This window comes from Citrus sinensis, chromosome 7 (assembly GCF_022201045.2).
Source record: "Citrus sinensis cultivar Valencia sweet orange chromosome 7, DVS_A1.0, whole genome shotgun sequence".
Classification (NCBI taxonomy): Eukaryota; Viridiplantae; Streptophyta; class Magnoliopsida; order Sapindales; family Rutaceae; genus Citrus; species Citrus sinensis.
The window spans coordinates 13,409,326-13,424,537 of record NC_068562.1 but is presented as its reverse complement, the minus strand read 5'-3'; the positions used below and the strand labels follow the sequence as shown (position 1 = coordinate 13,424,537).

Genomic DNA, 15,212 nt, shown 5'->3' with positions numbered 1-15,212 from the left:
ATCCTTAATATCTTCATCAAGATTCTTCAAATCAGTAGGTAACTTTTTAAATCTTGAAACATGATCGTGCATTGACACCCCATGCTTCATTCGAAAGCCATATACTTGCCTCATTGTATGAAGACGATTTTCAGGACTTTTTAGCAGGTACTTCTCCTCCAATGTACGCCACAAAGTCATCGCACACTCCTCATCTTTCACCAAGTATTTCACATCCTTGCTCAAACAAGATCTTATCTGACCACATGCTTTTTCATTCATACGATCCCAAATTTCTTCATCATACAAGTGTCTTTTGTTTTTCAGAACAACATCGAGATCGATTTGAATAAGGGCATCCATAACTTCGCGCCTCCACATGCCAAAGTTGATTTTCCCATCAAACTTTTTAACATCGATCTTCTGGCCTCCTATAACAGGTGTTGAATAGCAATTTGACAAATCTCGACTCCCACCTGAAGTGTCTCCTGAAATAGTCTCGATAGATCTCTCCCTAATTCTGAAAGTTTCACCTTCTACCATTTTCTCAACGAACTATTTCCACTTGAAAAGCAGCCTCTATGATGCTAATTTCGCGTGAATAAATGCACCAGGAGGGGCGGTTCGCCCTATTCAGATATTCACGACCAAGAAGAAGAAGTACTGGATTCTCTTTCGAATAGGTCCTGAAATGAGAAAGAAGGCTGGAATGCTAACAAGCGTCAATTATTGAATTCACCTGACCTGATAGTACCAATTTTGGGAACGTCCAGTGCCAAGGTCACTGGACGGGTCGGACCTCCCCTACAGTATCGTCACCGCAGTAGAGTTTAACCACCAAGTTCGGGATGGATTGGTGTGGTTCCTCTACGCCTAGGACACCAGAATATCGAACCATGAACGAAGAAAGGCATGCGAGAAAAGCATATTGGCTAGTGATTGTGAGGCCCCACTTCTTGACTGGAGGGGACACCAAAGGCCTCCGCCCTTCCATCCCTTGTATAGATAGAGAGGGAGGGCAGAGCTTTTGGTTTTTTCATGTTGTCAAAGAGTTGAACAATGGGTTTTTCGTGTTGTCAAAGAGTTGAACAATGAAAATAGATGGCGAGTGCCTGATCGAATTGATCGGGTCATGTAGGAACAAGGTTCAAGTCTACCGGTCAAGTTCCCAGAAGACTGGACAGGAACTTTGTCCCAATTAAAAACCAGAATCCTTAGACTCTTATCGCCTTGTTGATAGAACTTTCCTAGACATGCAAAAATACACACTACTTACAATAGACTGTCTCCCAAGTACAAATGGCCATCTCCACCGTATTCGTGAACAGTACTGTATAAGGGAACAATACTGTATCCCCCCAAGTACGAACCGTCGGCTCTGATACCACTTGTTGTGCGCAGAATGCGAAAACAAGCGTATCGAATAATCACATAAAAATAAAGAACACAAGAATTACGTGGTTTTCTTATTTTTCAACAATTCCACCACCAACCCATGAAGAAAGAATTTCGTCCTCATATCCAATATCGCTGATATCGTCATCATATCCAAAATCGCTTATTGATATGAAGAAGCCCTTGATTTCTGACAGAGCAGTCCTCTTTGTTTCCAAGCATGCTTTGGATCCATGCATTTCATTCAAAACAATAATCCAAATCATTAACATTACTAACAACTTAATAAAGGAAGCACTCTCCATTGCAAAGCAATTTTTAATTTGGTTAAGATTCAATGTACCGTAAGGAAAATTCAATATTTATACTAAACATTTATCACAGACATTGCAACTTGATTGGATTAGGATTACCAACCACTAAACCCAACGAAAATGAAGTATCTTAAGTGGTGATATATTTAGGGGTATAAAGTAGTTAAAAAGTCTTAATTTTGCATTTAAGTTTGTTAAGGAGAAAATGTTTTCAATACACGCCATCTTGAAGTCTGTCCTGAATGAAGTCTTCGAAGCTTGAAACTACATTATATTGAGAAGTTGGACCAATGAGAAAAAACGCTTCATTAATACTCCGTGGAAAAACAGAAGTTGACTTTGACTTTCAAAGTAAAGCCATGGTTGTCTATTTTTTTTTTCTCGATGCGGTTAAACTCGAAATCATGAATATCATCACATCCATTATAGACTTACAAAAATTTCAATGGCTTATAATTGCAAACACTCAACTGAAAAGAAATATCTTAATTGGTGATAGGGGTGTAATTTTGTCAAGTCTAACTTTCTGACTATGGAAAATTGATGTAAAACCAAAACTTATTTTCTAGTATTGTTATGTTTTTTGGCTGTCGATGAAGGGTGCATCAATGTAGCATGATATAATAATTACGATCTTTTGCCCTCATTGCTCATTTATTAATTAAAACAAAAGGTTACTTCTATCCTGCCCTTGGATGTTTCGACAATTTTGGGCACGCTCCCAAATGTTTTGACATGTTGCACCTAGCACCCAAATCCATTAATTTGATCATTTTTTTCTAACAGTGAAATGATAAATTTAGAATTTCATGCCTTTAATATTATTTGATGGTGATAAATTAAATTTATTTGATAAGTTAATTGACCCGATTATTGTGTAACTACCTTTAATTAAGGAATCAATTGTTTGATTGGGCTTTTATGTCAATTTAATTCTTTTTCAATTCAACATACGGAGAATTTCTGACTTTTAAATAACTTTCAAACAGTTCCAATAAAAATAAGTCAAATTATGGAAATTGGGGCGTGGCAGAAATTAGCAAAACATTTGGCAGTGCAGCGGAAATTGCCCAAACAATTGGGGGCAGGGCAGAAATTACCCTAAAACAAAAATCGAAAAGAATCATTGATTTTGAGAAATTACCATATTATCCGGTCCAAACTACTGTTTTTGTTAACTTGACATATTTCTTTAATTTTGTTTTATTTCTCAACTTTTTTTATGGTTTGATTGTGAATAAAATATTTATCTTATAGGAATATAAATGTGATCAGGTCCCACTTTCTTCGATAAAATTATAACCCAACACGCACGCATTTGATTTTTGAAGATGGACAATTGATGCATAGAATAATTACCATTTTCACTCAAGCGAATGTTGCAAAATAGAAAAAAAAAATTAAAAATATTCTAGTAGTTCCAAATTTCTTTTTACTTTTTTCCAGATCAGAATTCAGATGTTACATACCGCAGTATTTGTTCATAAATTTTCACATGTTAATTTTGATGAAAAAAATTATATTCATTTTATTATATACTAAATTGTTGCCTCTTCAATTTAGACTAAACTTTCATGAGACTTTTGGAAGCAAAACTCGAATATAAGGGTACGAATCAAGTCATTATACATGATAACAAAGTGATGAACTTTCCAGTTGTTCTGGATACATTTTTAAATATTGGTTTCCTTCTTATGTAAATCATGTATCTTCGTCCCTTGCAGTGATTTATCAGTGAAAAATGATTCAATGGTCCAATTAGAATATTTTTGATTTTGTACATAAGCAAAGCATTCAAACTTGCTTGATTCAGATCGCAAAAATCGTACAGTTCTATGAAGGCATGTGCTATGGATAAGGGACTGCACCCTATGAAGAACTCCCGATGCTTATCAAAATGCCAAATAGCAGAATTAGGTGAACTAGCAACTTTCCAAGAGGTACCATCCATAATTTATTAAAAAAAAAAAAAAAATCTACAGTCACATTCAACTCCAGCAAAATCTGCGAAACGGGTATAGAACTAAAAGGTCTCGAGATCCGATTACTATGATAGACACTAATTGTATCACCAGAGCCCACGGGCCACCTAATGCTCCTCCGTAAAAGCTCCCTGGCCTAAAGAATACTGCCCCAAACATAAGGACTACCACCAGGCACCAGTGGTAGCATCAAGGAAACTACTACTACAATAATACCGAGCTCGCAACACCCTTAACACAACATCGTCATGCAATGATTGTCTTCACCCCCTGCTTAGTAAACATGGATTGGTTAAAAGCAAAACAGATCACGAAAGTCTGATCTATCCACCTGATTTCTTTGACTTACTCAGCCTCCGCCATTCCATCCAATGAATTTGGAGCTTCTATTCAGTCGAACCCTACCAAAATGATGTGAGTTTTCTCTAAAAACCGTCACAAATATTCGTAAGTAATCGGAAAACACTCACCATGTACGTTGAGATAGGCAGGGCCAACAGCTTTAATCAGAACCTCTTTACCCCCACAAGAGGACATCCATTCTTGCCATTTGCCAATTCAATAATTTTTTATCCACCTGAAATTAGAGTTCATTGGGAAAAGCCCTCCGCTGCCTCCCGACCATTGCAGATAAATCCAAGAACCTACCAAAAGTAGAGACCTCAGTAATCCCAAGTAGATTCTTAATCTCCAACCAAACAGAAGGTGCCACATATGGACTGAATGAAATATAAGATTTCTCGTAACTAAATTGACCGGAAGCCATTAAATAAGGAAAAAAAATCTCCTCCAGCGTAGCGTAGTCCTCGAAGGGTGTCCGGAAACAACAAATGAGAGACCCAAATATCAGAAGCAAAACGGACCCGTCAAATAAGCCGCGTTAATTCAGCCGCATAAAGCATACAAGAAAATGCCTTAGCACAATTAAGGAAGAGGTACGGCGATAGTGGACAGCCTTGATGTAGACCACGTGTAGCCTGAATAGAATTCCGAATATGAACATTAATCATAAAAGAAATTGAGCCGTGAAAACACAGGCCAATATAAAATTCACCCATTGTTCAGCAAAACCCAATCGAAGCAACATCTGCTATAAAAAGCCCCGCTCAACCCAATTGTACACCTTACTGATGTCCAATTTCATGGCCACCAATCCAGATTTTCTAGACATATGGGATCTCAATTTATGTAAACACTCATATTCAGTAATAACATTATCAGCTATCAATCTATTAGGGACAAAGGCATTTTGATTCTTAGAAATCAACTCGTCTAATACCTTGAGCCGATTTGCAAGAACCTTAGCAATAATGCGATCAATGGCATTACAGATACTAATAGGACGAAATTCTGAAACGCGCCATGGAAATTTAATCTTCGGAATCAAAACCAGTACAGCATTAGAGCATGAAGTTAATCAAGAAAGCTAGCTGTCTCGTTATATACTATCCCCCATCTGGCACATGCAGCCGAAACTATATCAGAGGCATTATCTCATTCTTTGTCAAATTCAAATATCCATCCTACTCTGTAATGTGATATTGATAAACAAAACAAATAAAAACTATAACCTGTATGAATCAACACAAACCTGAAAGATAATGAAAAGATGAGTATGGTTTTAGAACCCAATTGAAATTAACTATTAAAAAAAAAAAAAAAAACCAACATACATCAGTGCATATGGCCTAGCACACCATCACCGGTAGAATACATAAGTCAAAAGTAACATGAATTTCAGTAACTAAATTCTACGCCGATATGATTTCCATAACTCCAACATGAATGTGAAATAATGCAGCAAACACCAAGTGCAGATTCATCTTCTTCTGTTCCACCTAATGGCGGGATTTTGTCAGGTCGATTCGTTCCATGACAAAACCAGTCCAGTCATGTAGTCAAGATTGCTACCATTGCATCTTCATTTATATTCTTTGTCACAAATTCGTATAATTTATCCATACCACAGGTCAAGAGTAGAAATTGTAGTGAGTGCCGAAAGGATCAGCACTTAAACCCCGAGTATAGTCGGGTTCAGATCCGCATTAATCACCAGGACAGATTGGTGATTGGCTTGTTAACTTTGGCTTAAAAGCGCCAGGTAAATTCATTAGCAAACCGAAGATTCCTCTCTTGCACATAAAAGCACTAAACATGAAAGTCGTCAATGGAGTTTAATGGATTGATAGAAACTACATACAATTGTAATTTCATCAGATGGTGAGAAATAAAATCTCAAAATGTCAGCAAAAAATATGTTACTATGTTAGATACTTTTCTGAGTGAGATATACTTGTTATTCACTATTTAGAGATATACTTCTTCTGAATGTTAACTTCCATTCAAGTCTAACATTGATTCTTTGAAAATAATTTGATTGGATGGTTGAGATATTTATTAAATTATTAGAAAATTAATAATCAACTTGAAGTGATTAGATTGCCTAATTTACTAGCTAGCAATAAACCACTGCCTAAGAACTTTGCCAAGATCTATTCAAGTTGCAATTAAACCAACAACTGATCTTAAACTTCAATGACGTAAACAAAACCTTAGCTCTAGGTTAATGGAGATTTAGATTACAAGATTAACTAATCAAGAAGCAAAACACACACACAAAGACAGGATTTAACGTGGTTCGATTGTGCATAAAATGCACAATCTACATCCACGGGAGAAGCCACAAAAAGAACTTTATTGATGATTCAAGATGATTTTTTACAGAGATAATACAGAGAGAGATACAAGGAACAAGATGACTCTTTCTCACTTTCTTGGAACTCTCTGGAAAGCTCACTAACTCACGCTCAAACTGCTTCAACAACCAGCCTCTATCTACCCTGTGTATGAAAACCCAGATTGCACAGCCTTTGGCCACGTGGTAATGGCTTCTTAACGACTTTGATTCCTTCCTCACACGCTATCTCACGTGCTTTACTTAAGTTTGCCCAAAACGACAGAAGCAACGCCGTTTTTCCCTTAAGTTAAGTGACCCGTGACTGCACGTGACTTATGAGCAAAAGCATTTAATCAAAACGCAGCCGTTTTGGTGCTTTGAGTTTTAAATTCATAACACTCCAGTCCACACAACTAATGAAATTTTCATACATGTTTAGTAAATTGCATATGGTGTACATTGAAATGACAAACACATGAATGTAATATGAAGCTCTTGAGTATCCATGCATCCGAATCAAATTAAGCTATTAAAATCACAGATATTGGGAACTTATTGAGGAAAATTTTCATTGTTCCAATCTGCAGCTACATTACAGTGGATGTATGCATTTAAATATTTAGATTCGTATTAGATGGATTATTAATTTAATTAGGAAGTATTATTTCTGAACAAAAATATCATCACAATCAAATACAATACAATACAATTTACTTGTAATAATTTAATTTGGCTTATAAGTGTAGCCACTCAACTGAAAAGAAATATCTTAATTATTGGTGATAGCTGATAGGATATAGTTTCGTCAACTCCAACTTTCTGGCCTGGTCCACTTTCGATAAGAATTCACATCATTTAAGGATCGACTTCTTGACGATGGGAAATTGATAATACAAAACCAGTTTTATAATTTTTTTTCCCCTTTTGGTTCTCAATGAAGGGTCATGTAGAATGCGCATTATTAATTACGATTTTTCCTTCTTTTATAAATTAAAATAATCAAAATCATTGACACTGAGAAATTCTGTAGGAATTTTCCATTGCGAGGAAACTTTTTATTTGGTTAATTAATTTGGTCTTAAAATTATATGTGTAATTAGGAATTATTTATACTACCTGGTGGGATTCTTCCCAGTCGACATTCACAATTAAACTGATTCTCACTGATACTACGCAAAATTCAAACTAGAATTCAAGTCTCCTTAGTGAGGTGGAGGAACTTCAAGGTGAGAATTCAAGTCTCCTTAGTGATTATGAAAGTTGATTTTTAAATGTTAGGCTTTGTTTGGACTAGTCTATATTTAGGCTATGTTTGGGCTTTAATTTGGCAAAAACTGAAGAAAGAAATGTATAATTTTGGCGAACCATATAAAGATATTGAAAAGTTGAGTATAATTTTTAACCAAACTGAATTAACACACATTTATTATAAATCGTTTTTGAAGAAAAGCTAATATAATACATCACTGCATATGGCTTAGCACGATCACCGATTAAATACATGTTTGAAAAGCCAATAGTAACATGAATCAATACATGCATCAACATAATAGAACCATAGTCTCCGCCAACATGAGTTTATCCAAAGGATAGCAAGTAGCCCCAAAATGAATGTGACATAAGATGCAGCGAAACTCCAATTGAATGACACCATATCAATATCGGATTCATCTTCGTCCCCTTCATGATTGGATGTTGTTGCTAGTATTTCCTCTGCACTGTTGCAACTTTTATTAATTATTGGACCACAAATATGGATATTACCTCTATAATTGCTTTCATCAAACGTGGCAAACTGCCCTTTGTCTGGGACTAGGCCGGACAAGTTATTGTAGGACACGTTAAAGTTGGATAAAAAGTTGAGCTCAGTCAGTCTAGGAGAAACTCGGCCTCTTAATCTGTTGTAAGAAAGGTCTAGGCTCTCTATCATCTTCAAATTGAAAAAGCTCTCTGGTATAGATCCCGATAAGTAATTATGGGATAGATTCAATGAACGAACATTTTGAAGTTCTCCAATTTCCATTGGGATTCCTCCGGTCAACTCGTTACATGACAAATCCAATCCACTCATGTAATCAAGATTACTACCATTGTAAAATTCATTTCTATTCTTTGTTACGAATTCAACTTCTACATGTTGACCTGGCGGTCCATGAGCTCCATTAGATAGGTACAATTCAAGATTGGAGTTGTCATAAGTACCAGCAGCACCTTCACCTAAATCCCATTCAAGGTTAAGTTCGATTCCATACAAATCATTTTTTCCTAGACTCCAGAATGACACATTAGTAAGGCATGAAGGTATCGACCCATTAAATCTGTTATGCGAAAGATCCATGATACCTAATTTTTGTAATTCACACAACTGATTAGGAATAGGTCCTTGCAGGTAATTCCCTCTCAAAAGAAGAACACGCAAATTTGGAAGCGTATTAATTTGATGAGGAATTCTACCCGAAAAGTGATTATCCGTCAAATCCAAAGTAAGTAATTCGGAGCTCCTAAACAATGCATTTGGAATTGGCCCGTTAAAACCATTCTTTCGAAGATAAAGGTGCTTCAATGATGAAAGATTCAACGAAGACGGCATGTACCCAGATAAGCAATTTTCGGAGACGTCTAAAATTAGAGGCCCTCCGAATTTGCTGAGTTCGGGAGGAATATTACCTTCCAAACGATTTTTGGACATTATCAAAACTGCTAGTGCTGGGAAGTTGCCGATCCAGGATGGAATATGACCAGATAACATGTTGTTGGATATATCTAAGACCTCTAATGGATAGGAGCTCAACAGCCCATCTTCAATCTTCCCGCTGAAATGATTGTTGTCCAAATATAACCAATTCAATTGAGTCAAGTTCGTAAACTTGGGAAGAATTTGGCCGTGGAAATTGTTGTTTGATAGCTCCAATGACTCTAGCGAGACGCAACCAGTGAGAAGTGTTGCGGGTAACTCTCCTGAAAGATTATTTCTAGACAAATACAACAAACGTAGTTGTTTCATCTCACCTATCGAATAAGGAATATCACCTTCAAAAATGTTTTTTGACATATCCAAATATGTCAATTTTTGAAGGACAATGCCCATATTCTTTGGAAGTATACTGGTGAAATTGTTGCTAGAAATATCTAGATGACGAAGGAAATCGTGTTTGGCACGGGGAAGTTGGAGATTTCCTGTGAATGAGTTGTTCGCCAAATATAAAATTTCTAATCCTGGGTTGTTTTGTAACAACCAAGTTGGGAAATTGCCGACCATCTTATTGTGTGAGAGATCAAGGTATTTTAAGTGGTACTGGTGTACAAGAAAACTAGGAATGACATTTAAATTGCAGTTGGGTAGCTGGAGGACCTTCAATTGAAATGTAGCGAGGCAGTTTTCAGTATTCACTTGCAGCTTTTTGTTTCCAGGTGAGAGTACCAAGACCTCAAGCTTTGAATGATTAGCTAATGAACTGAGGGTGAATATGCCTTCAAAGTTGTTGTTAGAAAGATCCAAATATTCAAGTGAGGTGAAGTTGGTGATAACAGAAGGCAAGCTTCCTCTTAACTTATTGGATGAAATATCAAGAACCTTGAGACGGGTTAAGTAGTTTAGACATGGTGGAAGGTGACCTTCAAGATTATTACCACTAAGTTCCAACTCAATAAGATTCTTCAACTCACATACTCCTGAAAAGTGAAGATGGGCAAGAAACATGCTTTAAATTTAACAAAGAAACACTAAAATTGCAGTTTTAATTAATTATTTCCTATTAACAGTGAATTCAGTCACATTTAAAAAGACAAAAAAATAAATAAGGAAAGGCACCTTAATGATGAAATTTATCTTACCTTGGCTTTCTAGAGAACCGTTTATTTTATTATAACTTAAAGCCAGTGCTTTCAAGTTTCTAAATTTCGCTAATTCTGCAACAAGAATATAATAAATCGGAGAAAATTAAAGTAAATAAGATCAAATAGATTGGTGTTTCTTAAATTTTAATTGCAGATCATTTTCAATACATATACAAATTAAATTTCGTACCTAACCCGGTTATGGATTCGCTTATCTCGTTTGCACTTAGATCCAAAACTTCCAGTTTGGTCAAATTTGCTAATCCTGCTTTAAAAAAATAAAAGAACCGACACAAAGAAGAATTAAGTCACTTTTAAAAAAAAAAGATTGGGGTTATATAGACATTTCAAGTGCACGTGCTGTCAGAAATTGGTAATGCATGTTTGGGCTGTGATGGATTGTCAAATAAATATCACTTATATGAGAATCCACTCTTCATTAAATTATTTTTTATAATAACTTATTTGATGTTTGTGTACACTGCACCCAATAGAGCATCTCAAATCAGCTATAACAATAAAAACGACAATAATAGTAATAAAATTACTTTAAAATAATTGTAGAAGGTTTTGATCAGTATAATAGTGTTGGTTTGCTTCTTATTGCAGTAGCTTTGCTTACCTAGCCTTGTTATGGAAGCACTCGTTATTCTGTTGTGAATAAGATCCAACTTTTTCAGGTTACTCAAATTTGTTAATCCTGCATACAGAAAATTAGATGTAACTATTGAAAGAGAAAATATATATACTTTGAAAAGTAGATAAACATTGATTATGATTAAATTCCATGGCATGGCTTGGCATGACGCACATATCGAGAAAAACTACCTTCCTTAGGGTTGGAACCTTCAATGCTATTTTGTCGAAGATACAAAGTGGTAAGAGAAGTAAGTTTATTCAAATATGGTAATATACTGTCGTTGAAGTAATTATAACGGAGATTCAAGACCTTCAGTTGCTTCAAAATCCCAAAGCCATGGTGAGCTACAAAGGAAATGGTAAGCATTAATTAGTCACCAATGAACACAATAATTACAAATTATTTACATATATATAATAAAAGAAATGATTTTTTTACAGCCTTGTATAAGACTTGTCAACGGGTGTTTGCACGAAATTTTATGTGGACGTCCGCACCTAAATACGACTCTATATAGTACCTTTATTCTCGTAGAAGCCTTTAAAGTCATTGAAAGATACGTCAAGGCTTTGCAATTCATCAAAAGGACGAAACAACGACAAATTCAGAAGCGAAACTGCTCCATCATACTGGTTGAAATGGTAATGTATCCTCGTAAAACCAAGCGAGAGATCCATCACCCGTCCTGTGGTGGCGTTGCACTTAACTCCCTCCCAATCATCACAACAATCAGACGGCAATCCATCATCATGATCAACCCATGAAGGAAGAATGCGGTCTTCATATCCAAAATCACTGATTGATATAAAGAAGCTCTTGATTTCCAACAGAGCAGTTCTCTCTGTTTCCAAGCAGGCTTTGCATCCATGTATTGGAATCAAAGCTAGGCCAATCCACAATGACAACTTAATCAGAAACCTTTTCATTGTTAATATAATAATTATTTGTAAGAGAAACACTCACAAGATTGACCTGTCACTTGTTGATCTCTTGAGGTTCTTATATCTTCTCTAGCAAATTGTACGACTTATATATGTATGCAAAACATATATATATACACACACACATGGAAATGTTAAGAAATTAATTCCTTGGTATAAGATCAGTTTTTGGGGCAGATTCGATGGTTACAATGACATTTTTGTGCATTTTCACGTGCCCTTTCAATGCATGGATTGAGAAAAGTAAGTGGGATATATTATATATATATGTAAGAGAACAAAAAATTTGACCAGATTAAAGACTAAAGAGAGAAAGGAATGTTGAAATATTGACTTCAATATATCATGCTAAAGTTAACTTTAGCACCTACCAAAGAAATTGGAATGTGAAATATTCCAAGATGCAAATTAGTTTCACATGGCTTTCGGCAAAGTGAAAAGTTAGCTTCACACTTCACTTGCCAACATTTGCTGCATGCAGAAATATTTTCGAATCCCATAAAATTATTGTGTCCCCATTAACTTTTGTATTTTTTAACGGCCGCAATTTTATTTCTCCATTGCTCATGTCGCCATAATTTTCATAACCACTCAAAACCGCGTTTACCACTAAAGAACAGGAGAAGACGAGTAGTGAATGAAGCAAAAGAAATCGATCACAATCATGCAAATACAATACTTTACATTAGATTCAAGAATCTTCGCAAAAGCAACTAACCCCACTAACATTAACCAATAATAATTAAATAAAACGGACAAATGAAATAAGACATCTATGTTCAAGCCTTCAAGGTCAAAAGTCCACTAGCCTAATTTATATTAAAAAATTATTATCAATCGAATATAATTCACGGTCGCAGTTAAGTTGCCAACATCCAATTAAGTTGTCCTCCATTTTTTTTAGCTTGATACTCCTTTTCCTCAAGTTCAAAAAGCTACTTTTTAAGGATAAATTGGACTTTGCTAGCTGTGTATAAACGGTATTTTTCTAAATTAAATGAGAAATACTAACGATACAAATAATAACACAACCATATTATTATTTTTAAGGAGTCCCCCAACTACTTAAAACTTTGGGAAGTGTAAGTAATCACTAAGATTTCTTAATAATATCTCAGCACTACTTCAAGTTTAGGTTTCATATCAGCTAATCACTTAAATCAATTACCATAAAGATCGTTATTTCCTACTCTCCAGAACAATACATTAGCAAAGCATGAAGCTATTGATCCATTAATCCATTATATGCAAACTATATAGTAACAATGCAAGTAAATTAGACTGGACAATTTTCTTATACTAATACCAATTTGATCAATCACCAATTGTTTCTGGACATTTACCAGACAGACTGGTGAAAATCACACGTAATTTTGGCTCAAAAGCACCACGTAAATTCACTGGTAAACTGAAGTGGAAAATGGATTCCCCTCGTACACATAAAAGCATTAAAATGAGGGCGATGGTCTAAAAGTTTAATGGATTGACAAAAACTGCAATTGTTCTTTTCATTGGATGGTTTGATTGGCAAAGGTTGAAACAATCACTGTCGATAGTTAACCCTCTTTGATTCTTTATCTTCACCTTTGTTTTGATTCTCATCAATAAGGGCTCATCATTACACTACATTAACCACCACCAAAGTCTTGAAAAGAACACCTGTACCTTCTTATTATAAATCTGGCTGTGATATATATAACAAACTAGAAAATAGAACCGCGCTTCACGCGGCTTTGAAAAAAGAATTTAGTATTATCATTTTTTCTTACTTTACACTTGATGAAACTGATAAAAATATGAATTGATATTTTTTTTAGATGAGGCAGCCTTATAAAAAATAAAAATAAAAAACTATTATCCAGCAATACAAATAAAGAAGCAACGCAAGATAAAGAATAAAATGAGAGAATATATTATACAGTGATTTTATTCATTCCAATTGTATGTGTACAAAACAAAAAGATGAGCTCTCCTTTATAGTTACATAATCACTCCATAAAATTAACGAAAAATTATAGATCATAATTCCTTGTGAGATAGTGGGAGTTATAGGAAAGTTAAAGGTTGCTAATGGGAGATAGTGGGGAGACTAAGAGATATATATTATGAACATCTACATTTATTTTAATAAATTTATAACATTCTCCATTGGATGTTCATTACAAAGAATATGCTTCATTAAAATCTTTACATAATTATTATTGTGTAATAACAATCAAATTAATTATGATAAGATGAAAAGTCAAATCTAAAATAAAATTTCTCTATTTATTAGATAATAGAGAATATACAAATATGAGAAATAGTGATGCCACATCACTTCCTCAAGTCCTAACTTTATATATATATAGAAAATAGAACCGCGTTTCACGCGGTTTTGAAAAAAGAATTTAGTATGATCATTTTTTCTTACTTTACACTTGATGAAACTGATAAAAAATATGAATTGATTTTTTTAAAGATGAGGCAACCTTATAAAAAACAAAAAAAGCTATTAGCCAACAATACAAATAAAGAAGCAACGCAAGATAAAGAATAAAGTGAGAGAATATATTATTGAGTAATTTTATTCATTCCAATTGTGTGTGTACAAAACAAAAAGATGAGCTCTCATTTTATAGTTACATAATCACTCCATGAAATTAATGAAAAATTATGGATCATAATTCCTTGTGAGATAGCGGGAGTTATAGGGAAGCTAAATGTTGCTAATGGGAGATAGTGGGGAGACTAAGAGATATATATTATGAACATCTACATTTATTTTAATAAATTCATAACATTCCCCCTTGGATGTTCATTACAAAGAATATGCTTCATTAAAATCTTTACATAATTGTTATTGTATAATAACAATCAAATTAATTATGAGAAGATGAAAAGCCAAATCTAAAATAAAATTTCTCTATTTATTAGATAATAGAAAATATACAAAGATGAGAAATGGTGATGCCACATCACCTCTTCAAGTCTTAGCTTTATATATATACTAGAAAATAGAACCGCGCTTCACGCGGCTTTAAAAAAAGAATTTAATATTATCTTTTTTTTTCCTTTACACTTGATGAAACTGATAAAAAATATAAATTAATTTTTTTTAAATGAGGCAGCCTTATAAAAAACAAAAAAAGCTATTAGCCAGCAATACAAATAAAGAAGCAACGCAAAATAAAGAATAAAATGAGAGAATATATTATAGAGTTATTTTATTCATTCTAATTGTGTGTGTACAAAACAAAAAGATGAGCTCTCTTTTTATAGTTACATAATCACTTTATGAAATTAATGAAAAATTATGGATCATAATTCATTGTGAGATAGTGAGAGTTATAAGGAAGGTAAATGTTGCTAATGAGAGATAGTGAGGAGACTAAGAGATATATGTTATGAATATCTATATTTATTTTAATAAATTCATAACACTCCCCATTGGATGTTCATTACAAA

The 15,212-nt window shown here is 34.4% G+C and overlaps 2 protein-coding genes across 2 annotated transcripts; both read right to left on the bottom strand.

Annotated features, from left to right (window-relative positions):
- Window positions 1–7,765: 7,765 nt before the first annotated feature.
- Window positions 7,766–10,360, bottom strand: LOC112495984 (receptor-like protein 15). The gene has a single exon (XM_025092954.2). The coding sequence runs from the start codon at window positions 10,045–10,047 to the stop codon at window positions 7,834–7,836; it is 2,214 nt and encodes a 737-aa protein (XP_024948722.2). The 5' UTR covers window positions 10,048–10,360; the 3' UTR covers window positions 7,766–7,833.
- A 371-nt stretch (window positions 10,361–10,731) lies between these two features.
- LOC112495983 (receptor like protein 21-like) lies at window positions 10,732–11,840 on the bottom strand. Its single transcript, XM_052431594.1, has 2 exons — window positions 11,345–11,840; window positions 10,732–11,168 (listed from the first exon to the last, which is right to left on the bottom strand). Exons 1-2 carry the CDS (start codon window positions 11,748–11,750, stop codon window positions 10,963–10,965), a joined length of 612 nt encoding a protein of 203 aa, XP_052287554.1. The 5' UTR covers window positions 11,751–11,840; the 3' UTR covers window positions 10,732–10,962.
- Window positions 11,841–15,212: the final 3,372 nt, after the last annotated feature.